Source organism: Pleurodeles waltl, chromosome 12 (assembly GCF_031143425.1).
Source record: "Pleurodeles waltl isolate 20211129_DDA chromosome 12, aPleWal1.hap1.20221129, whole genome shotgun sequence".
In the NCBI taxonomy this organism is placed as follows: domain Eukaryota; kingdom Metazoa; phylum Chordata; class Amphibia; order Caudata; family Salamandridae; genus Pleurodeles; species Pleurodeles waltl.
Genome location: NC_090451.1, coordinates 290,265,657 through 290,290,829, shown reverse-complemented (window position 1 = coordinate 290,290,829; position 25,173 = coordinate 290,265,657). Strand labels below are relative to the sequence as shown.

At 47.3% G+C, this 25,173-nt stretch overlaps 1 protein-coding gene across 1 annotated transcript in view; it reads left to right on the top strand.

Annotated features, from left to right (window-relative positions):
* The window catches only part of MMP2 (matrix metallopeptidase 2), a 183,508-nt gene that overhangs the window by 96,643 nt on the left and 61,692 nt on the right, over positions 1-25,173 (top strand). Inside the window, exon 8 of the mRNA XM_069216277.1 lies at positions 5,872-6,027. Within this exon, the coding sequence (XP_069072378.1) occupies positions 5,872-6,027 (156 nt within the window). The remainder of the gene's footprint in view (positions 1-5,871; positions 6,028-25,173) is intronic.

Sequence of the window (25,173 nt, the reverse complement as noted above, 5' to 3'; positions counted from 1 at the left end):
GAAGAAGCATGGTGCTAAGGTGCCGAAGTCACAATTCCCTGGAGACCACACTTTCCCAGCATCATCGTTATTAAAGCCCTTACCATCTAATCCTCCAGTGTCCATGCTGTTGGCATCAAAACCCACAGCGTTGAAGGAACAGTTACTGAAGGGGCATTCAAAAAGCCCTCACAAGGACAATGCAGCACTAAAGCTGGCTCCAAGACACCAGGCTGCTGAGGAAGAAGAGGGCCCAATCCTCAAAAATCTACATCAGGTCCTTGACAAGACGCAGCCAACAATTGACCCAAAGACTGAGAAACTCACTGTCCCTAATCAGAGGAGGCTACTGTTAAAAAAACCTTTGCTAATTCCACCACCAAAGTAGCCTATGGTCAACAAAGGCATCAATCCACCACCACCCTCATAATCACAAAGCTCATTCACTTCTATTGCAATCTCTGCACATTTACACCAATGGGTGTGTAGATCTCTATTTCCCAGGTGATGACTTAGAAGGACCATTAAGTTACCCACGGAGCCCTGATAATCCTTGGTAAAACCATAATGTTGACACATAGGATGACCCAGATTTAGAGCCAGTCCCTATTAGGCCATCCTAACCAGATAACACCATGAATTATCACAGTATCATACAAAGAGCTGCAGCATACCACAAAGTACATATGCATATCACCCCGGAAGGGGATAACTTTTTGGTAGAAAATGTATCCAGAACAGAAAAGACCAATCAGTATCTATCTATCTATGATAAAGGCTATGCTAAAACTGTCAACTGAGATTTTTGAAGACCTTGTCAAAAGCAGAGCTTACTCCTATAAAGCATCACCTGCAGACCTGCTGTATATTAGGGGGCACCCGTTCACAAATTCCTTAGTGGTGGCAACTGCATAGAAGCTGGCGGTAGGGCAAGCAACACTAGATGTTCCTTTTCATGACAAGGTAAGTAAAAGAATTGAAGCTGTGGGGAAGAAGGTGGCTGTAGGCAATGTAAATCATTGATGTATTGCCATCTCGATGTACCTGCTCTCTAGATATAACTTGGCACAGTGGGACAAGCTTGAAGCTCGCCTCCAGCATCTTTCAGATGAGAATAAAAAGAAGGGGAGAATCTGGTCAATAAGGGGAAACATATCTAATGTGACCTCTAAATGTGCACTTGATGCTGCCAATACTTCGGCAAGAAGTATCAACTCCACAGTCCTTCCACACAGTCATTCCTGGCTGCATATGTCGGGTTTCAAACCCAAAGTGCAACAACACTTGCTGAATGTCCCTTTTGATGGAGAATATCTCTTCGGCCCCCAGGTTTATGAAATATTAGCGAAGATTAAGAAGGACACAGATACTGCAAAAACTACAAACAACCCTCCCAAGCCAGTCCTTTTGGAAGCAGCACAGGAGGGGTGGACTCAAACCATTATCCTCAGACCAGGGACAAATCTACCAAAGGCAACAGTAGACTTGCCATCAGCAGTTAGCAAAAGGTTTGGCAAAGTCTCATGTAGAGGCAAATAAACCAGAAGAAAAGGTAGATGTATGCCAGCCAATGGTGCCTCCACCACAAAATAATGACTCTCTTCAGGCCCTCCATCCACACAACACCTGTCATGGAAAGACTTCTGGAGTTTCAGACATATTGGGCAGACATTACCTCCTACCAGTGGGTATTTTAAATAGTTCAGCACAGTTAATGTCTTGAGATCCTATCAATCCCACCCAACATTCCTTCATGCTGACACATCTTCAGCCAGCAATACCTACACCTTCTGAAGGAAGAAGTAAAGGTGCTCCTTGTAAAAGGGTTAATCAATTTGGTCCCAAAATGGCATCAAGGCAGAGAAATGCATTCCCTGTATTTCTTAAATCCTAAAAAGGATGGGAATTTAAGACCTATCTATACCAGACTTCAGGCCTCTCAATGATACATTCTGTCGGAACATTTTCATATGCTGCCCCTTCAGGATGTAATACAGCTTGTATAGGAAGGTGAGTTCATGACAGCCTTACCCTCAGATCCATACGTTCACATTCACATCCATCCTGTTCACTGCAAATGTCCGAAGTTTGTGGTAAGAGGTAGATATTATCAATTCAAAGTATTGCCCTTCTGAGTTACAGCTGCTCCAAGGGTATTCACAAAATGTCTAGCATTACTGGTGGCTCACCTAAGAAGACAGGGTATTCATGCCTTCCCCTATTTGGATGATTGGCTGATAAGGAGTGTGGCCAGGGCTAAATGTGTACAGGATACACAAGCCACTATCTCCCGGCTCTACTGATTAGATTTCATGATAAATGCTGCAACTCCTTCAGACCCAGCCCCATTTTGGTGCTATTCTCATCTCTGTCACAGCCAAAGATTACCCCAATCCCTAAAGGGTTCTGAATATCCAGAGTAACAGGTTCTTTTTCATTCACATCATCACCTGCCTGCCAAGTCAATAATGCATCTACAAGGCATGATAGTCTCCTGCATAGCCATTGTACCCTATGCCAAGCTACACATGCGCAGCTTACAGCAGTGTTTGGCATCTCAATAGTCACAGTCAGAGGGAAATCTGGATGATCTAGTGCTGATTCAGCCCACAGCTCATTGTTCCCTGCAAAGGTGGAACAGCAACTAACGTCTGCAGAGAAGGGCTTTCATGGACACACTCCTGCAAGTGACCATTACCACACATTCATCACCTGAGGGTTGGGGTCACACATGTTGGGGAAGACAGTCCAATAGGTATGGAATGCTCCATAAAGGAGTCACCACATCAACTTTTTTAAGCACCTACCAATTCAGTTGGCACTCAAGGCATTGCTCTTATACATTCACCACAAAGTAGTCCTCATAAAAATTGACAATATAACAGCGATGTATTACGTTTAGAAACAGGAATGCACTCATTCTCTTCAGCTATCTCAACTAGCGAAGAGCATTTGGAAATGGGCAATATGTAATCACATTCAACTCCTGGCAGAATATCTCCCGTAAATTGAACAACAACTCTACAGACCTCTTAAGAAGGACAGAGCAACAAGTCCACAAGTGGGAACTCCACCCACAAGTCCTTCAGTGGTACTTCCAAATGTGTGGTATGTCAAAACACAAATCTCATTGCAACAGCAGAAAGCACAAAATGACAACACTTCATCTCCAGGTATCATCACCCATAGTCACTTGGCAATGCAGTATGAATGAATTGGTCAGGGATATTTGCCTACGCTTTCCTGCCTCTCCCAATACTTCCAAATGTGGTGAGAAAGCTTAGGCAAGCCTCTATCAGCCTATTCCTAGTAGCCCCCACATGGACTCAACAACCATGGTACACTACTCTACTCAGTTGTCAGTAGTCCCCCATGAGAAGCTTCCCAACAAGTAGGACTTTCTCAGGCAAAATCATGGGTCAATAAAACACCCATATCCCTTACAGCTCAATCTAACTATCTGGCTCCTAATGCCAAAGAGTGTGGGTACCTAAACCTGCCCTCAGATTGTATGAACATACTTAGAGAGGTGAAGCATCCTACTAGATCCTGCTATGCAACTAAGTGGAAAATATTTGTTTGATATTGTACTCCACAACACATTGAACCTATCATCCCTACAGTACAAAATGTTTTATGTTAGCTACTATATCTTCAAAGGTCATGTCTAGCTTACAAATGTATGCACCTTGCAGTCATTGCTATGTACGTACAAAACAGGGAACAAGATTCACTATTTAGACTCCCAGTTGTCAAAGTGTTTACCTCTTCCAAAATGGAATCTCACAGGCTCATGGGTCCCATTTTTTGAGTCTTAACACTCCTGTCTACTTAAATACCTGTGGAAAGTTCCTTTTTTAGAGGCAAGTACCTCACTGAGAACAGTTAGTGAAATACCGGGGCTCACTTTACAAGAGCCGTTCTTTCAATACATGAAGACAGAGTAGTCCTAAAACCCAGTCCAAAGTTTTTGCCTAACATTCTGTCATCCTTTCATCTCAATCAGAGAACTGAGCTGCCAGTTTCTTTCTCAATCCAGAGTTGGTAGTGAAAAGAACACTTCACACATTAGATGTTAAGCGAGTGTTACTATACTACATAGACAGAACTAAGGGGCAGATTTACAGCGTTTTGCTTTTCTTAACGGTCTGAATCAGTATTTCGGGCCATTAAGAGATGCAAAACAGCCTTTTCTTATACACAAAGTCCCTTAAGGAATCACAGATTGTGATGTCTACCTTGTAGAAATCTCAATTTGTGATTCCCAGAATAGGAAGTACAAATAGGGATTTCCTATTTGCATTTCCTATTCTGATGTACCATGCATTTCCAAAATGTGATTTGAGAATTCTGGAAACGCAATTACCGCTGACTTGAAGTCTGTGGAAATCAGGTGCAATTTCAAAAAAGTGCTTTTGTACAATTGCAATAGAGCACGCACATGCTCTATTAGGCATCTGTGTACTCTACAAATGCACCTCCATTTTTTTTTGGGGGGGGGGTGGAGTTCCCATTGCCATCCTAGGTTTTGCATTTCCTAAATAGCAATTTCATAATAAGAAATTGCTGTTTAGGATATGCAAAACTGGCCCACTGACTAAAGTGCAATGGGATTTCTTAATAGTGATTTCCTAATACCGATTCCTACTTTGTATGAATCACTATTAGGAATTTGGTATCTCTGTACACATCATTTTGCATTTCTTAAATAGCGATTTCTATGAAGTCACTATTTAATAAATGCCAAATTGCATTTTCGTACATCTAGCTCCATATCTTTTAGGAAAACACAAAAATTGTTTGTAGCTAAGGCATGGTCACACTATGTCCAAAGCAGGTTTTGCTGGATGGATAGTCAAATATCTTCAAACTTCTTATGGCAAGGCCAAGAAGACATTAGCGGTCCTCCCAAGGTAACATTCAACCAGGAAGAAGGGTGCTTCTATGGCTTTAATAGGGAACATTCCTATAGCTGACATTTACAAAGCAGTTACTTGGTTAACCCAATACACATTTAATGAAAATGTGTTTGCTTGCCAAAAGTCACACGTAAGACAAGCCATACTGAGAACTTTATTTCAAACATCTGCAACACCCAGTGCTTAACAGTTCATGCAGAGCATGTGTATATTCATATGCTCCCACCCATCCCCCTGGAAGTAATTGGTTATTCAAAATAATACTCAGATAATTCATATATTCACTTTATTTAAATTCACATTGAATGGCCATCAGGATAGGCATTTCTAGCTCCACTATACCTACTCCTGATGTGCGAAAAACAATCTGAAGACGGAGCTGATGACCATGCACATTGGAGGAGGAGTAACGGGATTGAGTGTCTAGAAAGACTTCTTCATAGAAAAAGAAGTTGTAAACGTCCGAGTCCAACACTAGATGGCAGGAGTATGCAGAGCATGTGAATCTGCAGCACCACACACAACAAATAGATGCTTACAAGGTAAGTAACATAATCTTTCCTGTAGAAGGACACATTCTGCATACATCTTAAAATATTGCACGAAATGGCACATATATTTTGCACCCTATATTTTATATCATATTTTATATCATTGTATCAACCATAGTAATTTAAATGAAGACATGCCCCATGACATGGTTAGAGGCAGCAGAAGCTGCTTGTCAAAATAGCAGCTACAGATTATTGTGATGATTCTCAGTAGACTAAATGAGGAGCTGTTGCACAGCAAATGGCATATATGTGTGTGTGTGTGTACTGTATACTGCACCTAGAAGGAGCAGCAGTATAGCTTTCCAATGATTAGCTGATAACAGGAATGGGGTTATACCTTTTAATGTGAGATGTATACTTAAAGGAATGAGCAACAGCTTTTAGAGCAATAATATATTAACATTTATGTTCTTCTTCAGGCTACAGTCTTTTCCTGGTTGCCGCCCATGAGTTTGGCCATGCATTAGGCCTGGAGCATTCAGATGATCCTGGAGCCCTAATGGCACCAATTTACACATACACCAAAAACTTCAAGTTGTCCCACGATGATATATCAGGAATCCAGGAGCTTTATGGTAAATTGTGTTTCTATTACTTTCATTGGAGGTCAATCCATCCCATGTTTCAAACTGTAAATTATATCACTCTCAACCCTATACAGCTTGAGTTATGTTTCACAAATAAATATGGGCATATCACCTAACATTGACCATGCAGCACATCTGTATTTTAATCATTTTCAATTTAACACTAACAACATTTGAATGTTTTGGTACAGGGAAATTGTACTGAAGCAGAGGGCTGTGGGGTATCTTTCCCATGTACCTCCTTTGTGAGACATTGTCAAAAGAGTCATTAATGCTGCCAATCATCCTGAAGAACCCAATGGGTAAACCTCCCACTATGAGGCCCTCATTACAAATGTCCCGATAATTGGTATGGTAATTCTGGCCGCCAGAGACAAATTACTGACTGGTCAGAAAAAAACAGGTCATTAGAAGTTGGGCTCTGAGGATTCATTAAAGACTGGGGAATAAGAAGAGGAATCAGATTTAATGGATGTGATCCTACAGGTGAATTCCTTATTCTTTCCTGGATTTTCACTTAGAGATTTTAGCAGCTGCAGTCCACAGGGGAAACTGTGCAGACCTCTGGGCATTACTCTCGATGCCAATGAGCGCTGCAGCTCACATTACTGGCTCAATACAGGTAACTTGTCATGTGAGCCTGAGTGCTCTGTATGCAGATTGGTCGTTTCTTTAATTGATTTGTTGGCTGCTTCATATGAATAATGTAACAATCTCGAATGTTGATTTTCCTTAGCCGTTGAATAACAGCAAAAGAGTGACATTCTTGTTTAGTGTTGGGAAATCTAGCCAATTATGCCTATAGTTTCACTTATTATAATAATATTTTTCCTATCAAATTATTTTTTGTCATATTTTTCGAGTTAGTTTATTTTTTACATTTGTAAAACTGCTGGAATATGTTCAGTCATGTGATAATAAACCCAAATATTACCCTCAGTGATTTCATTGAACTGAAAGCAAAATACCTCGCTTTATAGCACTAGTGACCAGAATGTACACACATTATTCAGAATTTAATCAGTGACACTGAATCAGACGGAGTGAGTCAGAGATAACACTTGATAAAGAAGCAAAGATCACGCATCCTGTACAAGTACCAGGGAAATTTGAAGTTATCTTGAACTGGCATGTACTCCAAAATTCTAGCATAGCATATTGCTTCTATACTGATCGGTGAATGAAAATGTTGTTTTTGCACTTCCCATCAGTGCAAATGTGACTGCAAAATTGGCGAGAAATAGCACAAGACTGAAGTCAGTTATGTTCTTAATTGATCTGGGCCAAATCTGATAGGTATTTTGTGCCTCATTGTGTGACTTGAAACTGTTTGTGAGAAATTAGTAATCCTGTTCAGTTGCAGACTCGGGTTTGTACAAGCTCACTTTCTGTCTAGATTTATATCTAGTTGGATGTTAGCGTGGGTTGTTGAATATAACCAAGCTTGAACCATGAATTCCTGAACGAGGAGGTTACTTAAACTAATTACGTTCTTTTCTTTAATGCTGTGTGAAGTTGCAAGCCTGACATTTCAGAACTTCTACACTTTTACAAAACATTCACCAGCTTCACTAACTGCAAACTTGGCAATTTGTAGCAAAACATGAAAGAAAGGAACCTCACACTATGGGGCAGATTTACAAGCTCCTAGTGGCACCTTAACCCAGTCATTGCATCATTGTTATGATGCAAAGGCAGCGTTAAGGTGGCCATTCCCCCACACCATATTTCCAAAGTGGTGCAATGCATGCATTGCACCACTTTGCAACCCCTTGCGCGACATTATGCCTGCATCAGGCATATGTATGAAAGGGGGGGCTCTCCCAATCAGGGAGGCCATAAAAATGGCACAGTGAAATTTACAAGATTTCACTGCACCATTTTTTTCCATAATTTTTAAAGCCGGCTCAGGGCAGGCGTTAAAGTGACGCAACCATAATAATCTATGGGCCTCCCTGTGCTTTGCTGAACTAGCGTCACATTTTTTACGCTAGTGCAGCTAAGCGCCAAGACAGCATCCAAAATGTTGATGCTGATTTGGTCATGGTGCGCCGTATTGTAAATATGGCGCACCATGGTGTTATAAGGGGGGGTAAGGGGAGCACAAACAAAGTGGTGCATTGGGACCGATGCAGCACTTTCTTGTAAATCTGCCCCTAAAGGTATTTAGTGGCAGCTGCTTACCTTTTTGGCAGTGCATGCAACACCCAGCCTCCCTTGCCAGGTATCATAGGTCCCAACGTGGGACTTCCAGTAGCAGGGAAATGCGATAAAGCTCTAGAGCTACAGCCATTATGATTCCAAGTGCCACTCAAGTGACATTAGATAGCGACAAATTCCTGTAGCCTGATGTACAATCCATGTTGGATGGGACCTTCAGCTGCAATGACAGAATACATTTAACTATACTGACCTCTGCTAAATTAAAAAAAACATTGTAATTTTACACAAAGTATGAGATCTCATAAATTCTGGCCATTTCACTTTATTCTCCTATTCAAATAAAGACACAGAAGTTGAGGATACTTAGTGTATTTCCTGATATGAGGTATTAGTTTCACTGTCTGATGTTTGTATCTCATTGCTTCTGTTTGTAACACTGAGAGCAAAAGACATAGGCCCTCATTACAACATTGGCGGTAAAAGCTGCTTACTGCCGTGCAGAAGACTGCCAACACACCGCCACTGCCGTGGAATTCCGCCACAGCTATTATGACCCACAGTTCGGAATCTGCAAAATCTAGACACCCACACAAGTCTACCACACCAAAGGTCAGTGATAAACTGGTGATAACAAAACCTCCACCGTCACGCCAACAGAAATACGCCCACACTGTCACGACCCACGAATCCACGCGGTGGTCTTTGAAACCACGGAATTCCATTGGCGGTACACACCGCCGCGCTCAAAATACACACACATATACAAAACACAGCCACATCGGACAATTCGAAATGCACACACCTGATACACATACACACACCACTCCCACACATCCAATAAAATACAAAACACACACCCACATCACCCACAAACCCTTACGGTCACGAACTAAAGCCAGAGAGAGACACCACCAGCAACAACACTAGCATCCACAGGCACACAACACCATCACCCACATAACTTCCACGCACCTCACACAACACCCCACTACATATCATCACACTTATCACCACACACACCACCCCATGGCACAGCAAAGACACCCCAGGTTCTCGGAGGAGGAGCTCAGGGTCATGGTGGAGGAAATCGTCCGGGCAGAGCCACAGCTATTCGGATCACAGGTGCAGCACACCTCCATAGCTAGGAAGATGGAGCTATGGCGAAGAATAGTGGACAGGGTCAACGCAGTGGGACAACACCCAAGAAATCGGGAGAACATCAGGAAGAGGTGGAACGACCTACGGGGGAAGGTGCGTTCCGTGGTCTCCAGACACCACCTGGCGGTTCAGCGGACTGAAGGCGGACCTCCTCCTCCCCCACAACTAACAACATGGGAGGAGCAGGTCTTGGCGATTCTGCATCCTGAGGGCCTCGCAGGAGTAGGTGGAGGAATGGACTCTGGTAAGTCAAAGCTTTACTATTAAATCCCCCACCCTGCCTGCATGCTATCACATACCCCCACCCTGGCCCTCACCCCCATCACTCCAACTCCTCACAAATGTCCCAACATCACAAACCACACATCCCAACACCAAGCCCTGCATGCAACACCAAGGCATGGACACCCATCACTAAAGCATGCCCACTGCACATACCCATACACCCCCCTAAACCATCATCACACAAGGTCCCACACAGGAATGCAAGCACTGGGGTACACGGTCACCCACCCATTGCACACCTTGACACACACAGATGCAATAATCATGCCTTTATACCCCTGCAGGACCCCTACCCAATGTCACCAGACAGGAGGGTCCACACATGTCCACACCACCAACAGAAGAGGCCCACAGTGATGACAGCACCTCTGTCCAACTGGATCTAGATGACCAGCCCGGCCCATCGGGGACCTCGGAACAGTCGGTTCCCACACCCAGTCACAGGCCACTACAGAGCTTCCCCCCTTTGGAAACACCAGCACAGCACCCACCCAGTGGGCCCATATCTCTGTCCCCAGGACACGTCAATCAGCAGTGTGTCCACCACTACAGGGAACCCAGGCTAACCCACCACCCCAACAACAACAGGGACCTGGGGGCAGTGGTAGTGGGCACACGGTCCAGGGGACGGAGGCCCAGGAACACAGGGGAACTGGGAGGGCTGCTGTGCGACAGGGGGCAGACAGGCCCAGGGAACCCACTCTCCATGAGGCCCTCTCCTCCATCATGGGAGCCTACCACCACTCCCAGGAGACGATGGCAACGGTACTGGCCAAGTTTCAGGAGACCCAGCGCCTGCAGGAGGAACAGTATATGGGCTTTAGGGAGGAACTCAGAGCCATTAATTCCACCCTGGGCACCATCATAGGGGTGCTGAAGGAAGTACTCAACACCAAGAGGGACACTGTGGCACTACAAGGGGCCCCTGACACTAGCCTGGGCGATGAACTGCCCACCACCTCCGCCGGCGCTAGTGAACAGGACGCCCCGCCACAGGACCACCACACCAGCACCCCACCCCCTGCAGAGGGAGAACCACCTCGCAAACGGTCCCTGAGATCCAGGAACAAGACAGAGAATGATGCCAAGACCCCCGCCAAGAAATTAGACCACCCTGATTCTCACCCTGTCCATACTTAAACTGCCCCAGCTCCACTTCCTATGCCCATATGGGTAATGCACCTGTGAGACTAATAGACTGGACTCTGCCATGGACATTCCTCCGCCATCACCCCTCACCATTTTGCACCCCCCTCCAATTTTGAGCACTAAAATAAACACCCTTAAAGCACAAAACAATCTGGAGTCTGTCTGTGATTTCGGAATACTGTATTAGCAATAACTGTGGCAAAAAGCTCTTTCATTTGTAATGTCAACATACCAATGTCACACAGCTCTAGTCCATGAGGAATCAAAGCAGATGTCACACTGTGGGAGCCAGATCTGTGAAATCGTACGGGAAAGTGACAACTCAGTGACCATAAACTGGGTGAAAAAGACAGACAGTAGAGAGGCAGTAGTGTTAAAGTACATGTAGTAGGCAGGTTTGTATCCTTACCTGTGTTTCACTGGAAATATTGCTGGATCACTAAGTCCCTGTTGTCCATGTCTCCTTCCTCTGCTTCCTCGTCTTCACTGTCCACAGGCTCCACAGCTGCAACAACACCGCCATCTGGACCATCCTCCTGCAGAAAGGGCACCTGTCGTCGCAAATCCAAGTTGCGAAGCATACAGCAGGCCACGATGAGCTGGCACACCTTCTTTGGTGAGTAGAATAGGGATCCACCTGTCATATGGAGGCACCTGAACCTGGCCTTCAGGAGGCCGAAGGTCCGCTCGATCACCCTCCTAGTTTGCCCATGGGCCTCATTGTAGCGTTCCTCTGCCCTTGTCCTGGGATTCCTGACTGGGGTCAGTAGCCATGACAGGTTGGGGTAACCAGAGTCACCTGCAAATGGCGATGGACAACTGTTAGACACACACTAACCTGGAGGGATATCCCCAGACAACCATTCCCACTGTCTTCCTTCCAGGTGCTCACCTAATAGCCACACACGGTGCCTCTGGAGTTGCCCCATCACATAAGGGATGCTACTATTCCGCAGGATGTAAGCGTCATTCACTGAACCAGGGAACATGAAATTCACATGGGAGATGTACTGGTCTGCCAAACATACCATCTGTACATTCATCGAATGATAACTCTTCCGGTTTCTGTACACCTGTTCACTCCTGTGGGGGGGGACCAAAGCCACATGGGTCCCATCAATGGCACCTATGATGTTGGGGATACGTCCCAGGGCATAGAAATCACCTTTCACTGTAGGCAAATCCTCCACCTGAGGGAAAACGATGTAGCTCCGCATGTGTTTCAGCAGGACAGACAACACTCTGGACAACACGTTGGAAAACATAGGCTGGGACATCCCTGATGCTATGGCCACTATTGTTTGAAATGACCTACTTGCAAGGAAATGGAGCACTGACAGCACCTGCACTTGAGGGGGGATTCCTGTGGGATGGCGGATAGCTGACATCAGGTCTGGCTCCAGCTGGGTACACAGTTCCTGGGTTGTGGCACGGTCAAGCCTGTATGTGATTATACCATGTCTTTCCTCCATTGTCAACAGGTCCACCAACGGTCGGTACACAGGAGGATGCCGCCATCTCCTCACATGTCCCAGCTGACGGTGCCTATGAAGGACAACAGCAAGCACAGAGTCAAACAACTCAGAGGTACGTACCCACAGCTTACACAGAACACCATTCATACTCAAAAAGTGGCCTGTATGTGTGTTGAGTCTACGCCTAGGTATGTGTGACGCAGTTGAAAATGAAGCCATGTGGGCCCCTGAAATGGCGGCTGTCTGACCTTTAAAGTGGGACAATGGGATGTGAGGTAACTGCGCTGGCATTGTACACCGTCGCGGTAGGCGGTCGAAGACCGCTGCACAATGCTGCATTGGTTAACAATGGACCCTATGGGTCCCAGGAGCCAATGACGATGTACGCCGGCGGTGACGGTACGCACCGCCGCGGACGTGACCGCCATTTTCTATCTGTTCAATCACTCGATACCTGATCTTCAACAGGAGAGGACCTAAACTGCAAGTGCTGCTGTGACCTCGGTCTGGAAGAGACAATGGCTCGAGTGTCTGGGGAAAGGGCCCCTGCTTTCACATCGGAGGAGTTGGAGAAACTTGTGGACGGGGTCCTCCCCCAGTACACGATACTCTACGGTCCTCCAGACAAACAGGTAAGTACACTGGGAGCATTTTGTATGGGCTATGCCTGTGTGGAGTGGGGTGGATGTAAGATGGGGGGAGATTGCGGCGTGCATGAAACGACTGTGAGTACATGTGCCACATGGCAAGGGTAGGGATGGGGGCCAATCACTTTGACAGTGCAGTTGGTAATAACTTTCTCTTTCCCATGTAGGTCAGGGCCCACCAGAAAAAATATATTTGGCGTGCCATCGCCAAGGACATCCGGACCCTGGGGGTCTACCACAGACAGAGCACCCACTGCTGGAAAAGATGGGAGGACATTCGCCGCTGGAGCAAGAAGACGGCAGAGGCTCAGCTGGGGATAGCCTCCCAGCGTGGGAGGGGTGCCCGTCGCACCATGACCCCCCTGATGTTCAGGATCCTGGCGGTGGCGTACCCGGAGTTGGATGGGCGCTTGAGGGCATCACAGCAGCCACAAGGGGGTGAGTACACTCGCATTCTACTGACTTTGCGCGCAGTGGAGAGGTCGGGGTGGGGGAGGTGGGCTGTGGGTTTCCCTAGGCCAGGGTGAGTTCCGTAGGCAAGGTCCCTCTGTAAAGCAGGCCATGTGGCACCCCACCCCACCTCTGTAGAGTGACAACTACACCTAGTCATGCCCCTGTGTCATCTATGTGTGCAGATGTCGTCCATAGCCTTGTAGGCCATTTCCCAGGAATTGAACCGTGGAGCCCAAGAGCGCAGCGTAGTGCAGGGGGCTTCTGTGTCTGTCGTGTCCGCCAACGGTAGCGGTAATGCATGCACTCAACATGTCTTTCTTCTGTCGCCCCCCCTTTTTGTGGTCTCTCTGTTCTTGTGTGCATTAGTATCATCATGCGGAAGAGCAGTGGCACCGGAGCACGAGGGAGCTGCATCTCACATGGCCATGGAGTGCCACACTATGGAATTGGACTTCACCAGTGGGACGGAGGGTGAGGGGAGCTCCACGGCGGGGACTGGAGCTGAGACCAGTGACACGGACTCGTCCTCTGATGGGAGCTCCGTTGTGGTGGCGGCAACATCTGTGCCACCCCCATCTACAGGTACAACCGCCACCCCCTTTCCAGCACCGCCCTCCCAGCAGACCCTCAGCCTTAGCCCCGTGCCCACTCACCCGGGAGGGCGGGCATCACCTTCGCCCCAGGCACCTCAGACCCTGCCCCAGTCACCCCTGCTGCCCTCAGTGAGGAGGCCATTGACCTCCTCAGACCCCTCACTGTTGGGCAGTCTATCATTTTGAATGCCATCCAGGGTGTAGAAAGGCAGTTGCAACAAACAAATGCATTCCTGGAGGGCATTCATTCTGGTCAGGCGGCCCTTCAGCAAGCTTTTCAGACTCTGGTCTCAGCACTGATGGCAGCCATTGTCCCTGTGTCTAGCTTCCCCCCCTCCAACTTCCTACACCCAGACCCAATCCCCTGTACCTCAGCCTATCCCAAGCACACCTACAGACCAGCATGCACACACATCAACACACAAGGGAAGCTCAGGCAAACATAAGCACCACACATCCCACAGGCACTCACGCAAGCATCACACACATGCAGATATACCAAAATCCACTGCCTCCACTGTGTCCCCCTCCTCCTCGTCTCCCTCCTCCCTCCCTGTCTCGTCTACACTCACACCTGCATGCACTACCTCTACAGCCACTACGTCCCTCTCCAGCACACCCACCACCACACCCCGCTCACGTGCAGTCACCACCACCACTACCATTCACACGTCCCCTGTGTCCTCTCCCAGTGTGTCTGTGATGCCCCCTCCCAAGATACACAAAGGCAGGCACACACCCACCCAATAGCCATCCACCTCACGACAGCCTCCAGCGCATGCACCTTCACCCAAAGTCAGCAAACGAACACCACCTACAACCTCCACCTCTTCCTCCACTCCCAAACCCCGTCCAGCTACTCATCCCAGTGTCTCAAAAAAACTTTTCCTGTCCAACCCTGACCTCTTTCCCACACCTCCCCCACCCCGTCCGTCTCATAGGTCCCGAACTAGCACCTCAGCCACAACATCTCCGGGACCAGTGGTGCCTGTAGTCACCGGAATCTGGAGTGCACCGGCCACCAGGGCAGCCAGTGTGGCACGGAGCCACAGCACAGACAGTCCCCCACCTGTGAAGCATCAGAAGTTGGCCAGTGCCCAGGCGGGAGAGGGGGAAGACTCCAGCCACCAAAGGCGCTGCCAGGGGTCCTGGTGGGAGTGTGGAGTCAGCTGTGACACCTTACAAGGTGGGGAAGGGCCACAAGAAATCCTGCAAGTCTGGGCCGAGCAGCACGGCGGAGAAGACCGCCATCATCTCCGCTGCCCAGGAGGCCACCGCCAGCACCAGCCCAGCTGCCCAGGAGGCCAACGCTAGCACAAGCCCAGCTGCCCAGGAGGCCACCGCCAGCACAAGCCCAGCTGCCCAGGAGGCCACAGCCAGCACCAGCCCAGCTGCCCAGGAGGCCACCGCCAGCACCAGCCCAGCTGCCCAGGAGGCCACCGCCAGCACCAGCCCAGCTGCCCAGGAAGCCACTGCCAGCACAAGCCCTGCTGCCTAGGAGGCCACCGCCAGCACCAGCCCAGCTGCCCAAGAGGCCACCGCCAGCACAAGCCCAGCTGCCCAGGAGGCCACCGCCAGCACAAGCCCAGCTGCCCAGGAGGCCACCGCCAGCACCAGCCCAGCCGCAGAGGAGGCCACCACCAGCACCAGCCCAGCTGCCCAGGAGGCCACCGCCAGCACAAGCCCCGCTGGGCCATGAAGGACCGCCAGCAGCTGAGTCCCTGAAATGGAGACCGCCGCCTCATGCACCGCTGAACAGGGCACTGCCGTCTCAAGCACCGCTGAACAGGGCACCGGCGTCTCTAGCACCGCTGAACAGGGCACCGCCATCTCAAGCACCGCTGAACAGGGCACCGCCGTCTCAGGCACCGCTGAACCGGGCACCGCTGAACAGGGTACCGCCGTCTCAAGCACCGCTGAACAGGGCACCGCCGTCTCATGCACTGCTGAACAGGGCACCGCCGTCCCAAGCACCGCTGAACAGGGCACCGCCGCCTCAAGCACCGCTGAACAGGGCACCGCCGCCTCAAGCACCGCTGAACAGGGCACCGCCGCCTCAAGCACCGCTGAACAGGGCACCGCCGCCTCAAGCACCGCTGAACAGGGTACCGCCGCCTCAAGCACCGCTGGCCCATGAGCGCCAAGAGCACAGACGCTACTGAGTCCGTCACGGGGTGAATGAAGCACTCTGGGCACAAAGCCCCCTCCAGAACTAGTGGAGAATCACATCCACTACCTCTGTCCTTGGCAGGATGAAGCACTCTGGGCACCATGCCCCCTCCAGAACCAGTGGAGAGATACATCCACTACCTCTGTCCTTAGCAGGATGAAGCACTCTGGGCACGAGGCCCCCTCCAGAACCAGTGGAGAATCACATCCACTACCTCTGTCCTTGGCAGGATGAAGCACTCTGGGCACCATGCCCCCTCCAGAACCAGTGGAGAGATACATCCACTACCTCTGTCCTTAGCAGGATGAAGCACTTTGGAAACAAAGCCCCCTCCAGCACCAGTGGAGACTGTTATCCACTTGAGAAACTGTGGCTTTGCACTCCCCAGGATGGAACAGTGGGCAAGCCATCCACTGTAGAGACTTGAGAGACTGTGGCTTTGCACTCCCCAGGATGGAGCAGTGGGCAAGCCACCCACTGTAGAGACTTGAGAGACTGTGGCTTTGCACTCCCCAGGATTAAACAGTGGGCAACCCACCCACTGTAGAGACTTGAGAGACTGTGGCTTTGAAATCCCCAGGATTGAACAGTGGGCAACCCACCCACTGTAGAGACTTGAGAGACTGTGGCTTTGCACTCCCCAGGACCAAGCAGTGGGCAACCCACCCACTGTAGAGACTTGAGAGACTGTGGCTTTGCACTCCCCAGGACCAAGCAGTGGGCAACCCACCCACCGTAGAGACTTGAGAGACTGTGGCTTTGCACTCTCCAGGAGTGAACAGTGGGCATGTGGCCCCCTTGTGGATTTGGCGTCGTGCACTCAGCCGGCTGAGGTGCCCCCCTTTCCCTCCCCCTGAGCTGCCTGTTTAGTTGCTCTCTGATGCCCCTGCAGTGTTCTCTCCGTCATGGTTGGGGATTGTGTGTGGGCCTCGCCCATACCGTGTGGTCCCAGTGTTCCACGGACTTAATTGGAGCACTACCTGGACTACTATGCTTGGTATATATTTTGTAAATGGTGTATATATATATTTCTGCCTACTTGATTTTAATATATTACAATGGTTACACTCATTTTCTATTGTCTTTGCTTTCTTCCGGGGGGTTTAGGGGGTGTAACTGTGATGTATTAATATGCATTAGTGTGTGTGTTGTAGTGGGTGGGGGTGGGGGTGTTGCGTCATGCGTGTGTGTGTCCCTGTTTTTTCCCTCCCCCCTCCCCTGTGTCGTAGGTGCAGTACTCACCGTGGTCTTCGCCGCCGGCGTTCGTGCTCCTGGTAGAGGAGCAGGAAGACTATCGCAGGTAGAATTTGGAGTTCCGGGTCCATGGTGTCCTTGTTCCTCGTGGGGTGTGTAGAGGTGAGCGTTTTCCCTTCGGAATTCCTGTTTCTGCCGTGTTTTTATCCGCGGTGAATCCGCCCCGGAAAAGGTGCAGGATTGGCCTGTCATAATAGTGTGGGCGGTACATTGTCTCCCTCCTGTCTGTTGGCGGTGACCGCCGCGCTGTTTGTTTGTACCGCCGTGGCGGTCTGAGTGTTAAAGTGGCTGTCTTTGTTGGCGGTTTCCGCCACGGTCGTAATTGCTAAAAAAATATTGCCGGCCTGTTGGTGGTCTTACCGCTGCTTTAACACCGTCCGCCAGGGTTGTAATGACAACCATGATGTTAATAAGGCAGCTGGCTTGCACACATCTCAACTACTATACTAGAAGATGCCAGTTTGCATCAGAAATGGACTCACTGAAATAGCCAAGAAGTTGTTTTCAAAGTCCACACTTAAAATTGTGCTGCATTGGCAATGTCAGTAGTAACAGTTTCTTCCATTGCTTATTATTTGCATAGGAACAACTGTAGTGGTGAAGTAAATAATACTACAATCTCATTCCTTATGTTTGATATTCTAGCCAAACAATCATTATTTTACAAAATAATTAAACTTTATGGCCATGATTTCTAAATGTGTCCTAAAATATTCTCTCCCAGAAAGTCTCAACAATTGGATATTAAACTAGATTCTAGAACACACATCCCTTGCATGAGCCAATATAAATATCTGTTGATTGTAATTGCCTAAACAGTTCTAGTGTCCCTGCTATTGTTCTAAAGAAATAATGTTGGCAATATTTTATTTGCAAAGTACATCTATTCCATGTTGAGTAATAATATTCTGTAAAGCTTCCGCTCTGAAAAATGCAAAAAATGCTAAAATGACAGATTTCTAGTGAATAGTAAATCATCCAGCACTTTCAACAGCAAAGACTTAAATGCAAAATTCTTGCAATAAGACATCTTTCTGGCTGTTTAAGTAATATTAAAGTCCTCAGAATTTTTCATAACCCCATTACTGTAACAGAGGCGGTCAGGAATGAATGTTGGTATTTAGACACAAAGATAAATAGAAGCTCAATACGTTTTGATTTTGTCGTAATTGGAAACCTATTGTGTCTTTCTAGCTTTTTATAATGTTAAGTAAACTTTGGTTACCACCTTGTTGTCTTGCACTATTAATGATATTTTCGATTAGTTTGCCTCCCCTCTTGGTTTTTAATGCAATTTCATAATTTTAGTCACCCTACCACCTAGTCTTCATGAAATTCCATTACTGCGATAGTTTGTTGTCACCATCTGAATTCCTGTTTTTACACAGTTATGGTTATTTGAAGTTTGTATTTTTACTGTGTTCCAGTTTCCACCCTTACCAGGGTTGTTGTATCAGCCCAAATGCAGTTCCATCCAAATACCAAATATTCTCCCTGCATTTCTTTAAATAATTGTGTTAAGAATGTTTGGCAGTGTGACTCTTTTCTGGAGTCACATGTTGTGTATTATTCTGCCATCTAGTGGTTGGGTCTGGAATATTTTCCTAGTAGTCCCTCTTCTCTTTTTAGGGTCGAGTCTGCGTGGCATACGCTTGCGCATGCGTTTCACTTGCGAGACACTTTAGGAGTTAGAAAAGGGCTCGGAGCTCCGTCAGTTGTCTTTCATTGGTTCGTGGATTTGCCTGTTAAAATCTGCTTGCTTTAATTAGTGGAAGGCACGCACACGTCATGCCTTTTCTGGTGGTTAGCCCTCCTCGAGCGCAGTGACCAAGTACTGAAAACATGCGAGGCTCGCTGTTTCCCGTCAGGTTTGTGAACTACTGTTTATCTTTTGTTCGCACCGCGATCTCGCTTGGCAGAAGTCGAGCGTTTGCATAATATCAACCCTGTTACATACTTAATTGCACTTTTGCCGGTTACGTAGATAATTGCACTTTTGCCGATAGGTTTCATTACAAGTGAACTGTAGCAGCGCGATCATGACGTTTTTTTCTTTCAATGTGGAAATCAGACATATGCCCCGGAAATCCTTTAATGCAGTTGCTGTCTTCAGATTATTTTTTCTGCTGTAGGATCTGGAAGCCTAAGACAGAGCCATGTAGTTGAGGCAGAATAAACTGCACAGTGGAAGATTGTTTTCCATTGAAAACCACAGTTGACAGAAAGAGATCCCCAATGACTGGAAAAGGAAGGAAAAACACCAGAAGTACACCGAAAACCACAGAGAAACACCAGTGGTGAGAAGACCCATGCACTGAGTTAGAGAATGAGAATGGAACATGGAGCATACCCCCTTTAGATTTTGCCCAAAGTACCAAAACAAGAATGCCCAGAAAGACAGGCACAAGCTTTGTAACAAAAAACAAAATCACAAAGGACCACAGTTTGGAGGACTGTGCAACGAGTACAGAAGACTTGCCGAAGACAATTAGGGCAAGGCGTAAACAAGGGTGGATAGTGGACTATATAGCAAATAGGAGGCCAATCTGTAGGAGGCCTAAGGAGAGAAACCAGACCTCAAGGAGGTGATCAAGGTACCGACTGGTAAGGGGCACAAGAAGGCACAGAAAGAGGAGCTTAGGCTGAAGGTAAATCCTTAGGGTTGCAACACAACCACACTGAAAGTTTCAGACTCATGTAAATCAGCAGTATGTTCAAAATCATTGATAACCGATGGCGAAGTCAGACCCAAGGAGCCACACGGGTTCAAGGCAAGGGACACTGCTGGCGGCAAACCTTAAAAACTAGCTTTGACCTTGAGACAGGATCAAAAGCATAGGAGGGAGATAGATAGCAAAAAGCAGCTTGAGACTTACCACAAAGACCCCCACCACATCAACTCCCAAAAACTGCATGACACCAAAGCCGAATGTGAGCGAGCCACATGCACCGAAGCACTCAACTTCGACACCGAAGAGTTTTTCAACATCAACACCGAAACACAGAGAAGCCAACAAGCTTGATGCTGACAGGAAGTTGCTTGAGGTACAGTGTAAAAAAAGGTGGCTCAAGGCCAAACTTGATGACCTAACCATAAAGAAAAGGGCATTTGATGACTCTCACCAGAGATACAGAATTAATTAAAACAACATGCACGAGCAGAAGAACCAGAGAAGCTGGAAACCCTAAGAAGAACCAGAGGACCTGGAAACCCTATCAATTCAGACCCCAGGAAGAAATGGAAGGGGACTTCTTGGAAGAAGACCTCTTTGAATTAGATGAAGAACAACAAGCAGCAATCTTGCAAATGGGAGAGTCAATGGATGATTGGACATCTATGCAAAATCACCAGATGAAGGGGTAGAGCCCTATCCATTTAAGCTGTCACTACCAGATGATATCACTGCATACAGTGCAGTCATCAAGACAGCTGCAGGTACTTATGGGGTACAGCTTGAAGAGGAGCAGTCAGAGACATACTTCCTCCTTCAAACACTGCAACCCGACCAGAAGAGGAACCAATTGCTCCCAATCCTACCCAGTATTCTGGATCAGGGCAGAGAGGCGTTCAAAGAACCAGCTGCATCCAAGGCCATAACATCAAGGGTGAAAAAGAGAAGTACTTTTTCTTTCCTAAGACCACGCTACATCAGGGTAAATGCACCAGCTAACTCCCTCATTGTGATAAGAGCACCCAATAGAGTAAACCCCCCTGAGCCGCCCCCTGACAAGGAAAGCTAGAGAGTAGATATGGTGGGGAGTAAAATGGAGAAAACAGCAGCAATGCAGTGGCGGATAGCCAACTTGAACGCTCTGCTAAACAGGTACGCCCACTAGCAGTGGGATGATGTGGAGGAGCTAATGGAAAATCTGCCAGAGGAGTAGAAAAAGAGGGCGAGTGAGGTGCAAGACAGTTGTTAATACCTGCCTAAAATCGTCATTAGACACAGCGGACACTGCCAGTAGGCAACTCTGCATTGCCACCACCTTATGCAGACACGCTTGACTGAGAATCTCTGAATTCAAACATGAGGTCCAGTCAGCTACAAATAACATGTCCTTCACGGGAGATGGCCTGTTTGGAGAGGCAGTGGACAAGGTGTTACAGCACACTAAAAAGACAATGAAACTGCAAAGGCCGTTGGAGCCCAGCAGTATAAGGGACATTCCAAGGTAGCATGGCCCAGAGGAAGGAAGAGAACAACACCAAGAGGAGCCATACAGCCACAGACCACTTACACAGTTTAAATTCACCAATAGAGTGAGGCCACTACTCCCCTGCAATGGTGGTACAATGCAAGGGTCAGAGAGCTCTTTCCTGGCCATGAAAGGGAAAGAGGGGAAATCACACAAGCAAGTGACTGCATCCAGAACACCCTCATACACAAGTCACCAGTAGGTGGAAGAATCAAAGGATTCCTGAAGGAGTGGCAAAAGATCACGTATAACAAATGGATACTAAATACTATATATATATATATATATATATATATATATATATATATATATATATATATATATGTTCGGTGGCGTGTGTAGCTGCAGATACACATGCTGTGCATTATACTTCTGGCATCTAGTGTTGGGCTCGGAGTGTTACAAGTTGTTTTTCTTCGAAGAAGTGTTTTCGAGTCACAGGATTGAGTGACTCCTCCTCTTCAGTTCCATTGCGCATGTGCATCGACTCCATGTTATATTGTTTTCTTTCCGCCGTCGGATTCGGATGTGTTTCCTTTCGCTTCGAAAGTTCGATTCAGAAAACTTAGAAAACGCCTTATTTTCGTCGGTATTGTATCGATCGGGTTTACATCTTCCATCGACACGTCGGTACCGTCGGAGAAGACAGCTTTACTTGCCCTTCGGGGCGCGCGCGCCCAACTCGGGCCTAGTCGGGCCGACCGCGTGGAAGCCTCATGGATCGAACTCCATTCCGATTCTGTCCTTGGTGCCACGCAAAATTCCCTTATACAGACCAACGTCCCGTCTGTAATCTTTGCCTTTCTCCAGATCACCGGGAAGAAAATTGTGAGGCCTGTCGATCCTTCCAGTCCAAAAAGACGCTTCGAGACAGGAGGGCACGAAGATTCGAGATGGCATCCAGAAGTTCTGAACATCTCGACGTGGAGGAGGAAGAAATCATGCAGACAGCAGTCTCCGTCCAAGGTTCCGACTCCAACCAGGAATCCGAGAAAGACAGACCGGTCACGGCAGGACAACATGTGAGTACGCCTGCCCCTTTACCATCACAAAGACAGAAACATATGGCCTTGGGTACGCCACTGCCGGAAGCCCATGGCTCAGTCCGAAAAAAGACATCTGGTGATCAAACTGCCAGTTCGGCACCGTAAAAGACCACTCCTCTGAAACCATAGGAGACTGTAAAAGGCTCCATGCCCGACTCGAGCAAACACCATTTTTTGGAGTTGAAAATTCGGAAGTCCCTTTCGGAGCCGAGAACATCCACTACACCATCTTTTTTGATACCGAAAAAGCCAGTTTCAGAACCGAAAGGAGCAGGATACACAGAGGAACATGGACTTTCAAAAAGACTAAAAGAAAGCCACAAAACCTCTGAAGAGGAGACTCAAGTACAGCCAATACTTGAAGTAATGGATGAGAGGCAAGCCAGGATTCATATCCACAAGGAAACCAGCAGAATCCTAACAGCACCTCCTCTAAAACCTAAGAGGAAGCTAGCCTTTCAGGAGGAATTGGACACTATGCAGCCTCCAGCTAAAGTGCCAGAGCTGAAGGAGAAACCACCACCTCCTCAATTTTCTCCTCCTCATTCTCCTCCTCACTCTCCACACCTGCATACCTCTCTTCCTACCAGTCCCACACCAGTGCAGTCACCATCACACTCTTTTGACTCACAACAGGACGATGTAGATCCATGGGATCTTTATGATCCAGATCCCATTCCCAACAACGACCCAGACTGCTATCCCTCTAAGCCTTCACCACCTGACAATAGCACTGTGTACAATCAGGGCTTAGCTAGGGCTGCAGCATTCCATGGTGTCACCATGCACACTAAACCGTCGGAAGAGGATTTTTTGTTCAATACACTCTCCTCCACACATTCAAAATATCAGTCCCTCCCCATGCTCCCAAGCATGCTAAAACACACCGATCAAATATTTAATGAGCCAGTTAAGGCAAGAATAATTACGCCCAGGATAGAGAAAAAATACAAACCACCTCCCTCTGATCCTGATTACATAACTCAACAAGTTCCTCCAGATTCAGTAGCAGTAAGTGCTGCCAGAAAAAGGGCAAGCTCCCAGTCATCAGGTGATGAACCCTCACCAGACAAAGAAAGCAAGAAGTTTGATGCTGCAGGGAAGAGAGTTGCATCCCAAGCAGCGAATCAATGGAGGATAGCTAACTCACAGGCACTGTTAGTTAGATATGACAGGGCCCATTGGGATGAGATGCAAGACAAAATTCATCATCTCCCCAAAGAACATCAGAAAAGGGCTCCACAAATAGTGGAGGAAGGGCAAGCCATCACCAATAATCATATTAGATCTGCCCTATACGCAGCAGACACCGCTGCAAGAAGTTTCAGCACTGCTGTAACAATAAGTAGGCATGCATGGCTCAGGTCCTCGGGCTTTAAGTCAGAAATACAGCAAGCGGTGTTAAATATGCCATTCAATAAAAAACAACTTTTGGCCCAGAAGTTGATACAGCCATTGAGAAATTGCGCAAAGATTCTGATACCGCAAACGCAATGGGTGCACTATACTCCACACCATACAGGGGATCCTTTCGGAAAACTCAGTTTAGAGGTGGATTTAGAACACAAACAGCAGAGGCATCCACATCGCAGGCAAAACCAATCTACCAACCACAATACCAACAGGGTGGTTTTAGGGGGCTCATAAAGGGGGCAGTATCCCAGAAATAGAGGTAAATTTCAAACCTCTAAGCAAACTCCACAGCACCCTAAGCAGTGACTTGCTTTATCCCCTGCCACTCCACACCTCTCCTGTGGGGGGAAGACTACAACAGTTCCACACAAATTGGCAAAGCATTACCACAGACAGTTGGGTACTATCAATTATCCGCAATAGTTATTGCCTAGAATTGATATAAACTCCCCCAATCATTCCACCAAAGTCACACTAACTATCTACAGAACACATCATTCTGTTACAGGAAGAAGTCAAATCTCCATTACTCAAACAAGCAATATAACCCGTGCCACAAGCTCAAATAGGGACAGGAGTTTATTCACTATACTTCCTAATTCCCCCAAATAATTGCACCCTCAGACCAATATTAGATTTCAGGACCCTCAATCTTTACATCCTGTCAGAACATTTTCACATGGTAACTCTTCAAGATGTTATCCCACTACTCCAAAAACACGATTTCATTTTTTTAGACCTCTAAGATGCATATTTTCATATACCCATCCATCCTGCGCACCGAAAATATCTCAGGTTTGTCATTCAAGGAAAGCACTATCAGTTCAAAGTGTTACCCTTCGGAATAACAACAGCTCCAAGGGTATTTACAAAGTGCCTAGCGGTAGTCACAGCCTACCTAAGAATACCGCATATACATGTCTTTCCATATCTAGACGAATAGGCTAATAAAATCAAACAAAACATACACAAAGGGGTCCCTGAAACTATAAGGAGAGAGAAACAGGGAAACATTTCTAGGAAACAAAAACACCTCTCCTATCTACTTAATGAGGAAAAACTCAAATAATGACATTTTCCTGTTATATAAAGAAGGAAAAACCTTTATTCTATATAAAAAAGAACAAACCT